This window comes from Grus americana, chromosome 1, assembly GCF_028858705.1.
Source record: "Grus americana isolate bGruAme1 chromosome 1, bGruAme1.mat, whole genome shotgun sequence".
Taxonomy (NCBI): domain Eukaryota; kingdom Metazoa; phylum Chordata; class Aves; order Gruiformes; family Gruidae; genus Grus; species Grus americana.
This window is the reverse complement of record NC_072852.1, coordinates 25527280-25542340: the sequence shown is the minus strand read 5'-3', so window position 1 is coordinate 25542340 and position 15061 is coordinate 25527280. Positions and strand designations below refer to the sequence as shown.

The following is a 15061-nucleotide window of genomic DNA, read 5'->3' as shown; positions in this document are numbered from 1 at the left end:
GCCATAAGCAGTCTCACCAAGACAGTATAGTATCAGCAGAAAAAAAAATAACTGACCATGGCTGTTGTACAGACTGATGCCAGAAATGTGTTCCGCAAGGGCTTTAGAAAACAGAAGCCGCTGAAGAGAGCTGAACTAAGTGGAAGGAGTTAATGGTGTTAATCTGTGCAGGATCTGAAGCAGCTAAGTGGTCTGCAATCCGGGAAGCTGCTCATTTCCGAATAGTATTGGGCAAAGAGACAGAGATATCAGCAGAGCAAGGGTCTCAAGTGGCAAGCTCACTGAAGCAGAGGGGAAAAAAATCAGATAGGTTGTTTATGCCATTTGAGTCCTATTGTTTTGTCAAGAAAAAAGACCCTTCATACAGAGAAGTGTTTTCTATGAAAGAAATCAGGAACCCACAGAGGCAGCTACTGAGTGGGTAACCTAGTTATACCTATTAATACAAGATAGCTATTTCACTGATAAATGTGACATGATGATAAAGATCACAAGAGAATGACACTCAAAAAAAATGCAAAAGAAATCACTAACATAGGACAATTTCATATTAGAAAAAATCATCAGAAAGCCAGATCAAGCTATTCAGAAGAACAGAGAGAAATACTCCCTAGCACCAGTGACATGCATATTATAAACCAGAAGGGTAGTACCAGCAAATAATCACACACGCACAAAATGCAGCAGTGTGGCACCAGACACTCCAACTTAGAAATAGAATCATCTAGCAAAGCTGCTACAGATTTTTAGCAGATGTGGATTCTATCATGCAGAAAAGGAATGTGTGTCATTAGGGAAGCTATGTACAAAGCAACACAAAGCAAAGCATTTTACATTAGTATCCTGTACAGACGAACAGAAGAAACAGGTTGTACAGGGCACACAACTGAAGGACATCTCCAAAAAAAGTAATGTAGCAGCAGTGAAACTTTCTTCCTTTTGGCTACCATGCAAACTGGGAACTGCGTTGTGGTAAAGCATATACAAATACCTAAACAGATCCAGAAAAAAAGACGACATTTAAAATGGATGTTGAAATGCAAATAAGCTGCATCTCTTGAGAAAGAAGATAGGTAAAGTTTAGCCCGTACCATGAGACTATTATCTTTTGGGAAGTCTGATTAACAGGGTATACAACGCAGAAAGCATATGTGGTGGGTTGACCCTGGCTGGAGGCCAGGTGCCCACCAGAGCCGCTCTCTCACTCCCCTCCTTCACCAGACAGGGGAGAAAAACTACAATGAAAAGCTTGTGGGTGGATACAAGGACAGGGAGAGATCACTCACTAATTATCGTCATGAGCAAAACAGACCGAACTTAGAGAGGGAATTCATCTAATTTATTACTAAGCAAAACAGAGTAGAGCAATGAGAAATAAAATCAACTCTTAAAACACCTCCCCCCACCCCTCCCATCTTCCCGGGCTCAACTTCACTCCCGGCTTCAACCTTCCCCCCTCAGTGGCACAGGGGGACGGGGAATGGGGGTTACGGTCAGTTCATCTCACGGTGTTTCTGCCCCTTCTTCATCCTCAGGGGGAGGACTCCTCTCATCGTTCCCTTGCTCCAGCATGGAGTCCCTCTCACGGGAGACAGTCCTTCATGAACTTCTCCAACGTGAGTCTTTCCCACGGGCTACAGTCCTTCACAAACTGCTCCAGCGTGGTCTCTTCCATGGGGTGCAGACCTTCAGGAGCAGACTGCTCCAGCATGGGTCCCCCGCAGGGTCACAAGTCCTGCCAGCAAACCTGCCCTGGCATGGGCTTCTCTCTCCACAGGGCCACAGGTCCTGCCAGGAGCTTGCTCCAGCATGGGCTTCCCACGGGGTCACAGCCTCCTTCAGGTGCCTCCACCTGCTCCAGCGTGGGGTCCTCCACGGGCTGCAGGTGGAATCTCTACACCCCCTCATCCTTCCTCCGTGGGCTGCAGGGGGACAGCCTGCTTCACCATGGTCTTCACCACCGGCTGCAGGGGGATCTCTGCTCCGGCGCCTGGAGCACCTCCTGCCCCTCCTTCTGCACTGACCTTGGTGTCTGCAGAGTTTCTTACATCTTCTCACTCCTCTCTCCAGCTGCAAAAGCTCTCTCTAACTGTTATTTTTCCTTCTTAAATATGTTATCACAGAGGCACTGATTGGCTTGGCCTTGGCCAGCGGCGGGTCCGTCTTGGAGCCGGCTGGCATTGGCTCTGTCAGACACAGGGGAAGCTTCTAGCAGCTTCTCACAGAAGCCACCCCTGTAGCCCACCCGCTACCAAAACCTTGCCACGCAAACCCAACACAGCATAGAAGGAGAATGCCAAGATCACCACCAAAGGAAATGCATTGCTCTACTTTTCCATGTAGGAAGACATGCCTGCAAATGGCACATGAAGGCTGATATGTTTGCTAAAACTTCTGCTGGTAAAGGACATCTCACAGCTGAGGAAATAAAAAAAAAAAATAAATTTGAAAACAGAGGGTATTGTTGCTATTAAGAAGAATAATTAGTCATGGCATTTCTGAATGCCATCTATTTTCTGAAGAATGCACAGTATGTGGGTGGAATTAGGTAACTGGTGCATGTGGCCATGTGCCTACCGGAAAGGCACAGGAAGGCAATATTCAGCCAACTTAGCACTGAGTGCTTACAACTATAGACATATACCCCAAGCTGATTATCATTACTCCTTCTATACTCCATGAAAAAAAAAAAAAAAAAAAAAAAGAAAACACATCTAAAGCACAGTTCAGGCAACCAGTTTTAGAGGAGATGGATCATGCTCTAGAAATGCTTATTTCTCTCCAGTGACTCTAAGGGGAGTCTGGACAGGCAGATCATTGGTAGATAATTAGGCTGTGAACACCTTATCTTAGGGAAGATTAGTGTCAGACAAAGAACCAAAAGAAATGTTTTCCAATGATTCTCTGTATCTGTTGGACAGAATTCCTGAAAAAAATGCATGTATTTTGAAGTCTTGCTTGTAACACTTGTTTAGTTTGAATATTTCTAGGTCATTTTCCCTTGCTGTGAACAGTTTGACCCAGGACATGTTCAGTCAGGCTTATCACTTTTTATACAATCAGTGACACTAAATACTGGAAAGTGGAGACATCGTGAGTATAGAAAAATATATATAACAACCTTCTAAATGCTGCTTCAGGCCTGTGTCATCACACCAGACAGCACCGAAAACATGGTCCCATGCCTGAATGGACCATATGATTGAAGAAGCCCTAGCAGCTTCTCAAAGCTTCTTAAAATTTTCAGTCCAGTCCTCCCTTCAGCACTCCCCAGAAAATGAGGGAGCAGACTGCTGGCTTGGACATGCTCTATATGCCCATCACAGCTGGGGTTTTTTTTCCTCCTGTAGATCTGCAATCAATCCAGCCATTCCATGGAAACACCACCTAAATTGCATAAGCACAAGCATACACAATAGCTGCCCCTGTGTTAGTAAGTAAAACACGCACTGGGCTGGTTTGCAGGCACTTAACCTAGTTGGCACAAAACCAACCTGTATCTATATTATTCAACTTTCTTACCCTCCCAAAATAGAGTGGCTGCATCCAGCCTGCCCAGTGGGAATGGTGTCTGGCCAATACTAATCCCTTAACCATGCCTGGGAGTTGTTTTGGCTGGCCCACACTAAACCATGCTAATGACTGAACTAACATTATCATCTGATAGTACGGACAACTGAGTTTCAGTGCCCAAGAGGGGTCCCCAGCTCTATTTAATCAACTATTTTGGAATTAGCCAATATAACCAGTCACGTGGTTGTGTGTCAGGACCTGTACAGAGTTTTCCTTTTGCTAAAGCAGAGTCTATGTCTCCATGACAGTGTTATTTATGAGCAGTTTCCATTCTGATGCTGCATTGAATAGGAGGACTTCATGCAAGCCACGTGCTCATGTGCAAGGGTCCCTGACAGGACCAGGGATTCAGGCTGGGATGGTGAGTAAGACACAGACACCTGCACTCTACAGGAATTTGTAAAGCCCCAGGCGCAAAATGAGTATACAATTGCAGGTTTGAATGAGTATACATAATGTATTTTTTCCTCTCTCTGTGTGTGAGAGGGTGAGAACGGAGTGGGGAGGAAGAGTTAACTACTTATGCAAAGGGAAATTATGGGAAAAACAAGTTTCTAATCTTGGGTTTTCCCAAAAACTTCCCACTGAATTTCCACTGTTTGCTTTCAATTACCAGCTACAGAAAACAATTGCTTAAATCTCTGCCCTTCACAGCTGAATCATCAAGCAAAGATTTAGTTCAATTGGATTTCACAGAGATGACAGGATCTGTCAGTGACTTTAACAATGAAGATTTTCTCCTATGTCTGGTTTTACATGCCAAGTTTCTTTGTGCTTAGCTACAATCTTAGACATGATCAGTGTAATTCCAGTGCAAAAGCCTAACTCAGACTGTTTCTTCAGAGCAGGGAGGGATCTGCTACATATTACAGAGTTTTATAGCCAGAACAGGTGCTCTAGTCACCCACCTCATCATCATGAGGACCATGCTCCTCTTAATTAAAAGAGTATATCATTCAAGGATATCTTGTTATGACCCACTTCTGTCTTTAATATGGACAAATATAAAATGATGGCATTAGTGGTCAGATGAGGATTTAAAAAAAAAACAACACAGTTTTGAATTCCATCTGTCTTCCTTGACAACGGGTTCCTTCACTGGTGTGATGAAGGTTCAGGACAGAAGGAGCCAATAACAAAACACCTTCTCAATTCATAGATACTGAACCCTTGCATCTTTCCTCATGGCAAAGACCAGGAAAATCTCCTGGTTTGGGAAAACAAAGAGACAAAGTAAACAGATGTGATACTCCCTCACAAGGAACCCATGAGAGCTCAGTCTTGACTGTGCCTGAATATCGAGGGATCTATCCTCAGAAAGCTCAAAGAAGACCTGAGTTAGATCCCTAAGCCATCAAGTCACACTTGAAACCTACTCCCTTTTACTGGTTAATAGCCTATACAATATATCACAAGAAAATTAGCAATCTCTTTACAGTGTTATTAGTGTTAATAGCTAATGAATTATAAAAGCGACAGTTGTTTTGTTGGTGGTTTGTTTTTTGGGGGTTTGGGGTTTTTTTTCTGATTCATTTAAATTTAACCTTAATTTGTTTAGATCTCACTGAGAAGCTGCTACCTTATTCTGAGCTACAACTGTTGCAATTAGCAGCAGTATCCCACTGTGACTATAAGGCTGATTGCATGGTATATGTCTGCAGCAGAATGACACTGCCCAGATATCTATTGAAGAGATCAGACTACTAACTCAAAAAATGCAGGATTATCTATAAATATTTGTTCAGCAGCACATTTCAAAATGGACTATAGCATGGCAACATTTTGTGAGTGGAAAATATTGTGTGCCTTACTTTACCCACCATTGTTGATGCCCAAACATTTTTACAGATATAAACAGAATATTTGGGATTTTGGGGATACACTTCCATCTTCCTATCTTTCTATCTTCAGAATGCTTATATTTGGATTTTAACATAACATCTTTACAAAACAATTAGATAGTGAAGTGGATAATATTTCAGAATGTTCATATCATCTTTCAAATACCCCTGTCTCATGCTTGTTCCACTGAATTTGGTGGCAAAATCTAAGTTCTAAGAAGCTTCTGTCTAAGCTCTTAATAAAAATAAGTTATTCTATTAAAAAATAGACATCACTTTTCATTATTAGATGCATTTTCAGAAGTGGATTACAAAATCTGTATCTAAATTGTAAAGATTTTCTGCTGCTCATACTGAAGAATTCACTTTTACAAGAAAACAGATTACCAGTGTATCACCAGATTTTTAAAAAACAGTAGCAGAGTAAAACTCTAAGATGCCTGAGAACATACAGATCAATTAGGATATGGTGTTCCTGACAGCGAGGAAATCCCCATGGAAATGGAAAATGATTACTTACAGATTAAGGTACCATGAACCATATCTTACTTTTTTAGATTCCTGATAACACAGGATAATTGCCTACCAAAAATTGTCTTATCTGACCAGTTGAACTCAAAGGAGAGAGAGGGGGGTTTTCCATTCACTTTAATAGGATTTAAATTCCACTCTTAGTTAAAAAAAAAAAACAAAACACCACACACAAAACAAAAAACCCCCACAAAACAACAATAAAACAAAACAAAAAAATCCCTCACCCAAACTCCAGAGACCCTCAATGTGATCAGAACAGCATAATTTTATGTTAGCTCTTCAGTATCACAGCCTGGCAGGAGCCCCAGTGCTTGAGATCAAGGGTCTCCACACTGCAGTTCTTCACTGTGAATGGATCACACCCCCCTACAAGTGCAACTGCCACATTGAAGAGATGTCAAATGACTCACCGTGAGTTCATGCTGGCACATGGGCTGCTGGTTAATTCAGGTCCCCATTGGGGGGAAGAGGCAAGAAAGCAGGAGTGGGTCTGCAGTCATGGCCACCAGCTCGACTAGGTCTCAGCTTCACATCTGATCCAGCCCCAGCAGCCTCGAGACCACCGTGAGATTCCTCCCAGCACTTCCTCTCCTCTTGGCTTCCCAGGTATAAGGTATGGGTATGATGGCTCTCAAACATTTGAAGAGGTTGATAGGTATCCAAGTGTCAAGAAGGTTGTCTGCACTTGTTGCAAATGTTTCACAGATAAAGCAAGAAGCATTCCCTTTTATGTGGCTTCATACAACCCAAAGTATTGTATGTGAGTGGGAAATATGGGGAGGTTTATATAGTCAGATTTGCTTATGCTAGCCTTTGCTAGGTAAATACATTCATTCTCCAGTAGTGTTAATTTTCAAATACTATTTTTGTTGGAGAGGTACAGATATCCAAAAGAAATTCCCCTCCAAGGAAGAGCCTTTTTCAAAAGCAAACAAAGGACAAGTTTCCTGATTATTCCAAATAGTTGCAAAGTCTTAATAATTCAATAAATCTAAATCAATTTTGAGATATTTCTTAAAGAACCAAGAGAAGTCTCCCATGTGTTTAATTTTTCTTTACTGAAGAATCCAGAACCTTTCTGTCCCCTCAGCTGTGCTAGCTACTAGAAACAGGAACTGCTTTGACAACCCGTGCAGCAAAGCAGGGTACAGCTGCCCATCCTCCAGCTATGTGGATAAGCAACTTCACTGCCAAATTACTATGCAAAAAGTGGTCACTAGCGCCGTTTCCTGGGATTTCCTGTTGTCCTCGCAGAAGTTGCAATAGAGAAGAGGGGTGCTTCGGTAACTGGATTGCTTCAGGAGGCTGCTGGAAGAACTGCAAACTGTCTGCAGGGAAGGCAGTACCTACCATGGGAGGGACTGAATCTCTTTGTCATGCTGCTAGAGGCACCTATGTCTCTCCACTGACAGTTGTCCTGGTTTTGGCTGGGATAGAGTTAAATTTTCTTCCTAGCAGCTTGTATAACACTGTGTTTTGGATTTAGGATGAGAATAATGTTGATGACACACTGATATTTTAGTTGCTGCCAAGCAGTCAAGGACTTTTCAGCTTCTCATACTGCCCTGCCAACGAGAAGGTGGGGGAGATGCACAAGAAGTTGGGAGGGGACACAGCCAGGACAGCTGACCCCAACTGGCCAAAGGGATATTCCATACCATATGACATCATGCTCCGTATATAACTTGGGGAGTTGGCCGAGAGGTAGTGCGGCTCACGAACTGGCTGAGCATTGGCTTCGGGTGATGAGCAATTGTGCTGTGCATCACTTGTTCTGTATATTCTATGATTATGATTGTTGTTGTTGCTGCTGTTGTTGTTATTATATATATTATATATTATTATAATAACAATATCATCATCATTATCATCGTCCTTTTCTGTCCTATTAAACTGTCTTTATCTCAACCCATGAGTTTCACCTTTTTCTTTTTGATTGTCTTCCCCATCCCACTGAGCAGGGGGAGTGAGCAAACAGCTGTGGGGTTTTAGCTGCCAACCAGGCTGAACCATGATGGTGATGTAGAAAATACAGACATTTATGTTCATTTGCTTCCTGTTAAGGTACCCAAAATTTTAGTGTAAGCATTGCCCAAGGTAGACAGGCTGGTTTGACTCATGCCTTGAACAAGACTGAACTTTGCTAAAAAGAAAACAAAAATCTGGAAAATGAACGATTCATAACCTAATTACTCCATGTGGTGTTTGGCAACCACTTGATTAAAAACAGGAGGTAGGGGTAACTGTATCTAAACCTTGGATAAGACTGTGGGACACTTTACAAGTTGGTGCTTCACACTCCTTAAGAAATGAAAAAAGACCAGGCTAAGAGGTCTGCAAGAGAAGCAGATGGCTCATACAAAGAGCATGACCAACAAAACTGGCTGGGAAAGCAAGAATTCTGGTTAGCAAATAATCTCATAATTCCAGCATTTATCTTCCTTGTGCACTAGGGTGAAACCAAGATCTTTCAAAAGTATCATAAGCCCACCCAACAGTCCTTTTCTGACACTCACAGAATGAAAACTTAATTCCATTAATCTGGAATAGCAAACAGCCTGGGAACTAGGAAATGTTCCTGAGACGCCTGGCATCCAATTTAAATGATTTCTATCTGCTAAGGAGTTGCTTAAGCATAGTAAGATCATTTTTAATTAATCCACATTTTACAGGGTGGTTCTCTTGGAAAATATGGGTACTGACCACCTGCAGTTGGGCTGATCCCATGCTGCAGATCTGGGACCCAAGTCCAATCTCCAACTCTCTCTCTGATCCTATGACTGTTTGTCATTTACACAAAGAGCAGCAGTCCAAGGAAAGCAGGAAAGACCAAAACAGACACACTGACTCTACAGCACGGGACAGACACCACTGAAGTGCTTGGAACCACGTGAAGCAGAGGGGGCATTTGAATGTGAGTGTGACCTCCTCAGGCAAGAACCCAACCCAGCAGACTCCTCCATAACCTTAAGCTGGTTATCTCTGGTTTCAAGCAAATTCCTTCCAATACAACAAGTTTTTATGCTTATGTTATACCAAAATCTACTTGTGAACTTCTACAGAGAGTTATAAATGCTTATTTGTCAAATAAATTTCTACAAAAAGATTGAGAAAAAAATTCTTATAAAGTAGCACCCTCCGTAATTAGTACAGAGACAGATGTAAGTTAAATATAGTAAATGCAATTCAGCTGTGCCGTACTCATTTGCTTGCATAAATTAAAGTAGCTCTTTTCCCACTGTAACTTCCGCTACAAGTCAGTCTGGCACGCAACAGCATTCAATGTCGAGGAGGGTTTAGAACAATTTCTGACTGCTTTTTCAAGAAATATGAGTTTTGCATTGCTGAGGACTCAGCTGCCTGTCTTGTGGCAGATCTGTTTTGGGGTAACTCAGCCTCTGCTGTTGTTATAATCCTTATGTAATTCAATATTTTCACAAAAAATGTAACTGTACACTGCATTTCTAAAGGTATGTGAGAAGAACATACCTAGAGAACCAGCATGCTCCACAAGAACAGAAGAAACACTGTTTGTAGGGAAGGGTGTCTCTGCTTTTTAGGGACTAGCAAATCAAAACAGTCCACAACTTTATTATGTGAAATCATAATAATTACAGGTTGTCCACCAAAGTAATTATGAATTTGTTTTGGTCTTTACCTAACTGTTCTAGCCAGTTCTACTGTAGCTCTTCAAACTGGATGTTCCCATAAATTGAAAATTGTAATCTAAATTCATTTCTCTGTATCTCTTGCACTTCCCAGGTTCACAGGATGCAAAAGCATTACTGGACATAAGCAAGTATTTGTCCTCAGGTTTTAGTATTCAGTTAAAGTTGCCCAAAGTGGTTTTTCAGGATGTATTCTTATTTATGATATGTAGATTAATGTATTTGCTGGCAAACATAAAAGATAAAAAGATTATGTGATTCCTGCATTCCTCATGATAATTATTTATTATTTATTTTAAAAGCCAATGTATTGTTCCTTTACAATATAGTAGGTTAAAAAATAAGATTGCCATTTCTTTTTTATTTTCTGGCGAACACAGGAAAAGAAACAATCAATCAAGCCTTTTCTAGTTAAAGCTAAACAATTATTTTTTGTGAACATATTGTGGTTCAAATTTTGTTTTCCTTCTTCAGCAGAGATTACTTTTACAAATTCTTGCTTCTTCAGGAAAAAAATATTCATCTGAACGTATTTATTATCCAAGGGTTTTTCATCATTGTTATTTAGAAATAAAGTTCTTGTTCAAGATTATTTCTTCTAAATCTGAAATAGGCAAGGTTTTTATGTGGAGGTATAAACCTTCAGGTGTTTCTTGGTAATATCAAGAGGTTAACAGGTAGTTTAGAAATATTTCAGAAAGGTTTATTTTGTGTCATCAGTTGTATTTAATCCCTCTAAGCTAAAGTACCATGAATCAAGATTTCTCTTACGTGCTGTGTCAGTCTGCAGCTGAATCTTACAGTCCCATCCCTGAAAATAAATGTTTAACCTACCTGTGCAGTTGCAGATAAGTTGCTCACACTTACATTTGCAAAGTACCACTCTTTCATTTTCCACCCAAAATAAAACTTTTTCATAAAATTCATCAGGAAAAACAAAAAACCAAAACCCAACCAAACAAAACCCCACAAACAGAAAAACAGCTTCTCTATATGTTTTAATTGATTGGTAACTGAAGATGATTTCTTGGAAATCACGTAACAATGGTGGTGAAAAATCAGCCATCTCAAAAGCAGAAAGGGAGGAGTTTTTGTATTTCCACAGGCACGGTTATTGGATTTAATACTGTGCCTAATCAAATATGCAAGGATTTGATTACAACAGAGTGACTGAACAGCATAGCCATTAAATAACTTCCATGAAAGCTTCAAAGGAGGACTGAAGGTAGACACTGCTGATACTTGATAATGCCACCAGAGGTTTTAAATGAGGAGTTTTGTATTGTTTCACGTGTTGCAGTTTACTGAAGCAAAATAACAACTTTCTGCAAACCCACGGGAGTAACGGTGAGTCCAACCAGCGTTGCAGGGGGTCGCAGTGTGCTGTGCAGCCCCTAAGGGATCATCCAAAAGTAATCCAGCCTGCAGCCTCGGACCGGGAGGAGAAGGGGGACCCAGCATGGAGCAGAGCTGGAGTTACCACTGCTCTTACAGGAGCTAAAACTACCACTGCTTTTACAGGAGAGGTGGGAATTACTACTGAATTGTTACTGCTACGGTTGCCAGCAAGGTACAACACGATTCTCCCGCTGTGAGGATGGTACCTGAGCAAACCAGGAGCCAGATAGCCAGTGGGTGGAAAGATTTACATACCTACAGAGTTAAAATTATTTCAGATTAGCATGTCAAAATGCCAGGCACAAATCTGGTACCTGTTTTCTTTGCCAAGTACCAAAGAACAAAATGGTGACCGTCCCATTCTGTGTGGCAAATGAGGTGCAGAGTAGGACCTTTACAATTTCTAGTTTTCATGCACTGTCCAATTAAACTGTTCTGGTACTAGGCTGTGACCAACCTGCCTTCATTTGAGCTGGCTCCAGATGAGTTTGTGACACATTTAGTCTCTCTATTTTCACCACTGTGGTAATACAGAAAAAAAAGAAAAAAAAAAGGAAAATTAAAACCAAAATGCTTCATTGACTGAATACTGTCTAATATCCATTTTACGTGCCTTGAGATGTGTTGGATTTCTATTTAACAACCGGTGAAGTGCAACATGGTGTTGGATAGCTATTGGAAAGTTTTGTGCTCAGTTTACATTTTGACATGCATGGATTTTTCTTTAAAAAAAAGTCATAGCAGTAGTAAAGCAAAGCCAGTACCATTTAATCTTCAGAAAGAACTTCATATCTGACTCTGTGAGAAGATCCTGCTGTTGCTATTATTTTATTTCTACAGCAATGTATGGCAGCACTGGTAATTCTGGTAGCTCTTCCAGATAGACGGCGCTTTCAGCATTGACGCATGTTAACGTAACTGTAGCATCTGACAAGCACAGAAGAAATTCCTTGCTCAGTCCCATCTGAGAAATCCAGGACAGGGGTAGAGGGCAACAAACAGCTCCTCCTTTACAAGGGCTCTTTGCTCCGGGGTCCCATACGCACCAGTCTTGTCTCCCTTTTATTCCATACTAAAGTGAAGCTGTTGTGACTGATGGGGGGTGGGCTACAGTGTGGTCAGGATGTTAATGCCCAGCTCTACAGCTGTTTTAGCAGATATAAATACACTAACGCTCTTTCCTCACAGCATCCACGAGGGACTGGTAGAATGAGGCTGACCAGTTGTCACACAGGATGCGGATAATATGGCAACGATGCTGGATGGCAAGCACAACCAGAACATATAACCTTTCCTTTATGTAAAGATGACTCCATTTCTCCTATTATTCACAATTTAAAAAAAAAAAAGAAAAAAAAGTATTAATCTTGTCTGGGGTAAGGAGAGCTGTTAACACCTCTAACCTTGGATGTATATGAAATTATGGCTTTTGTCTCTCGTGATGATTTCACAGCTTTGAATTGCCTCTGACCATTAACTAGAAATTCACTTAACCTGGGATTAATCTTGAAAGACAGGAAATGAAAGGTAATGCTGTGCAGGCCTTCCGAGACATGTATTAATCCCAGCCTTTGACACAAACATGGTTTTATATAGCAAAATAACAAATGAGCTATGCTTATCTCCCTGTGAAGTCCCACGTCTGTAACGTTTACCTCAAGAAATCTAGGAAGGAGAAACACTTATCCATGCCCATCACTGACTTTCTCTACTTCACCTTGGAATAAAACTAGAGTGCCTCATTTCCACTCCATTTCAAAACGTGGTCACTCAGGCACAGGAGTTCCTGAGCAAAACAGCATTTTTCATCAGGAAGACACAGAAGAACCCAGATTATGCAGTGGCTGCAGATCTTTTACAGGAGGGAAGGCAAAATACAGATTTCTGTTTATAAACCTGCAAATGGCCTATGGTCAAGCACCATTGGAAATTCTCTCTCCTTCTCTAGCCATACAAAAGGAATAAATTAACTGCCGCTGCCTGGGGAAGCCTGAGCCCTCATTTCTCCCAGCGCTTCGAAACAGTCTGAAGAAACATGGTGGAATAAAGAATTGCCAGGCACCTGAGTAACCAGAGCCCACAGTCTTCTGTGGTGTCTTCAGGCCTCACATAGATGTTTAAGACTGAGGTTACATACTCATTACAAGGTGGCCAGATTAGATTCTCCTTTCATTTCATCATATATTTACATTCTTATCATTTTGTCATGATACAAAATACTTCTGTGACTGTTCCAGTATACCTGCAGTGCTTGAACAGTTTTAAACTGTTGAAAAGAGTTATAAAATGAAGATACTTAGCACCTTGCCAAGATAGTTGCAGTATCTTGTACTGTCACGCTTGCTGAGCAATAAGAAAAGTTGGACTTCTGCGTCTATTTATTTCACTCAAGCAGAGGCTCAAAGAAATGGCACACCTACAAAATTTCAGTGGTATCTTTGGGACATCTTGCCTTTTGTTACATGTTGCAAAAGTTTACCTTTGGCAAGCAAGGAAAGAATAGGAACTAGCGATGCACTGCAGTCACCTGTTTTGGGAGGAATTTATCCCTGCTGAAGCCTGAATGACCCTCTCCTGGCCTCGGGAGCCGGGCAGAGCTGGAAGGGAAGCGACCAGAGGGACGGATCCTCAGGGGAAACCCAGCCTGTCCCCCTCTCGCCGCAGGACCCTCTCCTCTCCGCCCCCTTCCAGCCCGCCTCCCGTCTCACCCGGGGTCACTTCAGCTGGTCACTCACCTCCCGCACCCCGCTACCTCCGCCACCCACGCCTGCCCCCGCCGCCGCCAAGCAGCGTGGAAGAGCGGGGAGCGGCTCCCCGTTTCCCCGAGGTCTCCGAAGCGGAGACCCCGCTCCACGGGGGCCCCCCACGTGTATCAATGGGCTGCACTGAAGTCCCTCCGCCCAAATCACCAGCCGGGCTCCGGGCTGCTTTTCCACGGGAGGGAAACGGCTCGTCCCCTCGGTTCCCCCAGGCTCCGTGAGGGGCTGAGCCCTGCCGGGGTGCCGCGGGAGTCCGGCTCAGCTGTAGATCCGACCTGTTGCTTTGCTTTTTACAAGTACAGTCGTCCGTTCAGAGGATTACTTCGGTAATCCGAGATGTGTGAAAGGAGAAAGACTCGCTTCCCCTCTCAGCCACCTTCAAAGGCGCGCGGTGGTGAGACAAGTGCCGCCGGCCTAAACTGTAAGGCCGGACCCGCTGGTTGCAAACACCCCTGCGAGGGGCGGCCCGGGGAGGGGGGCGGGAGCGGCGCCTGCGAACGGGTATCCCTCTCCTGTATGTAACGCTTTAGGCACGGTTATAACCATCGCGTCTCGCTCCTTCCCGTACAGCCAAAACGCAGGAAGGGCTCCAGGTGCTGCAAAACCTAGGCAAGAGCAGGGATGTCCCGCGGGACCAAATCACACGTTTGTGAGGGGTCCGATCCGGAGCGGTTCCGCAGATGTGACCGCCAGGTCCCCCGAGAGCGGGGCAAACCCCCACCGCCCGCCGGGCGCCCTGCGCTTCTCCCCGGGCCCCTCCGGCCCTGCCCCAGAGAAGCACGGCCCCCCCGCCCGGAAAGGGCCTCCGAGCCCAAGAGCAGGGTGAGCAGGTACCCCTGTTCTTCCCGGGAGCAGCACCCATTTCTCATGCCTGTTTCAGTTACCCCGGGAGAAGGGGTGTGTGTGTGAGGTGGTTTACAAACCCAGCAACCCCCTCCCGCCGCTCCTCAGGCGCCCACCGACGAGCAAGCTTTGCTTTCAAGGCTCGGCTTGGCAGAGTCTGCTGAGCAGCTAATAACATAACAACCCGGCTTTGATCAATCCGAACTAATTACCCCTCTTAATTAAAGTCTTTAGCGGTTGTTTCAGTGTTTTGGCAAGGAAGCGGGAGAGGTTTGCCGTTAGACAGCACCAGCGCCGCGCTCCCCGCCCGCCCGGCCGAGCCGCAGCCCCCGTCGCCGCAGTCACTCGTGTTCAAATATTTATTTCCACCAGGTCAACGAATTTTTTTTTTTTCTTCACGTGCAAGAATCAAACCGAAATTCAAATCAGTACATAGCGAACCAGC

General features: G+C 43.3%; 2 protein-coding genes across 2 annotated transcripts in view; one reads left to right on the top strand and one right to left on the bottom strand.

The window, feature by feature from the left end:
- CADPS2 (calcium dependent secretion activator 2) overlaps positions 1–15061 on the bottom strand; it is a 508886-nt gene that overhangs the window by 160572 nt on the left and 333253 nt on the right. The gene's annotated exons all lie outside the window — the stretch shown is intronic.
- LOC129199160 (basic proline-rich protein-like) lies at positions 13578–13994 on the top strand. The gene has a single exon (XM_054809100.1). It carries the CDS (start codon positions 13578–13580, stop codon positions 13992–13994), a length of 417 nt encoding a protein of 138 aa, XP_054665075.1.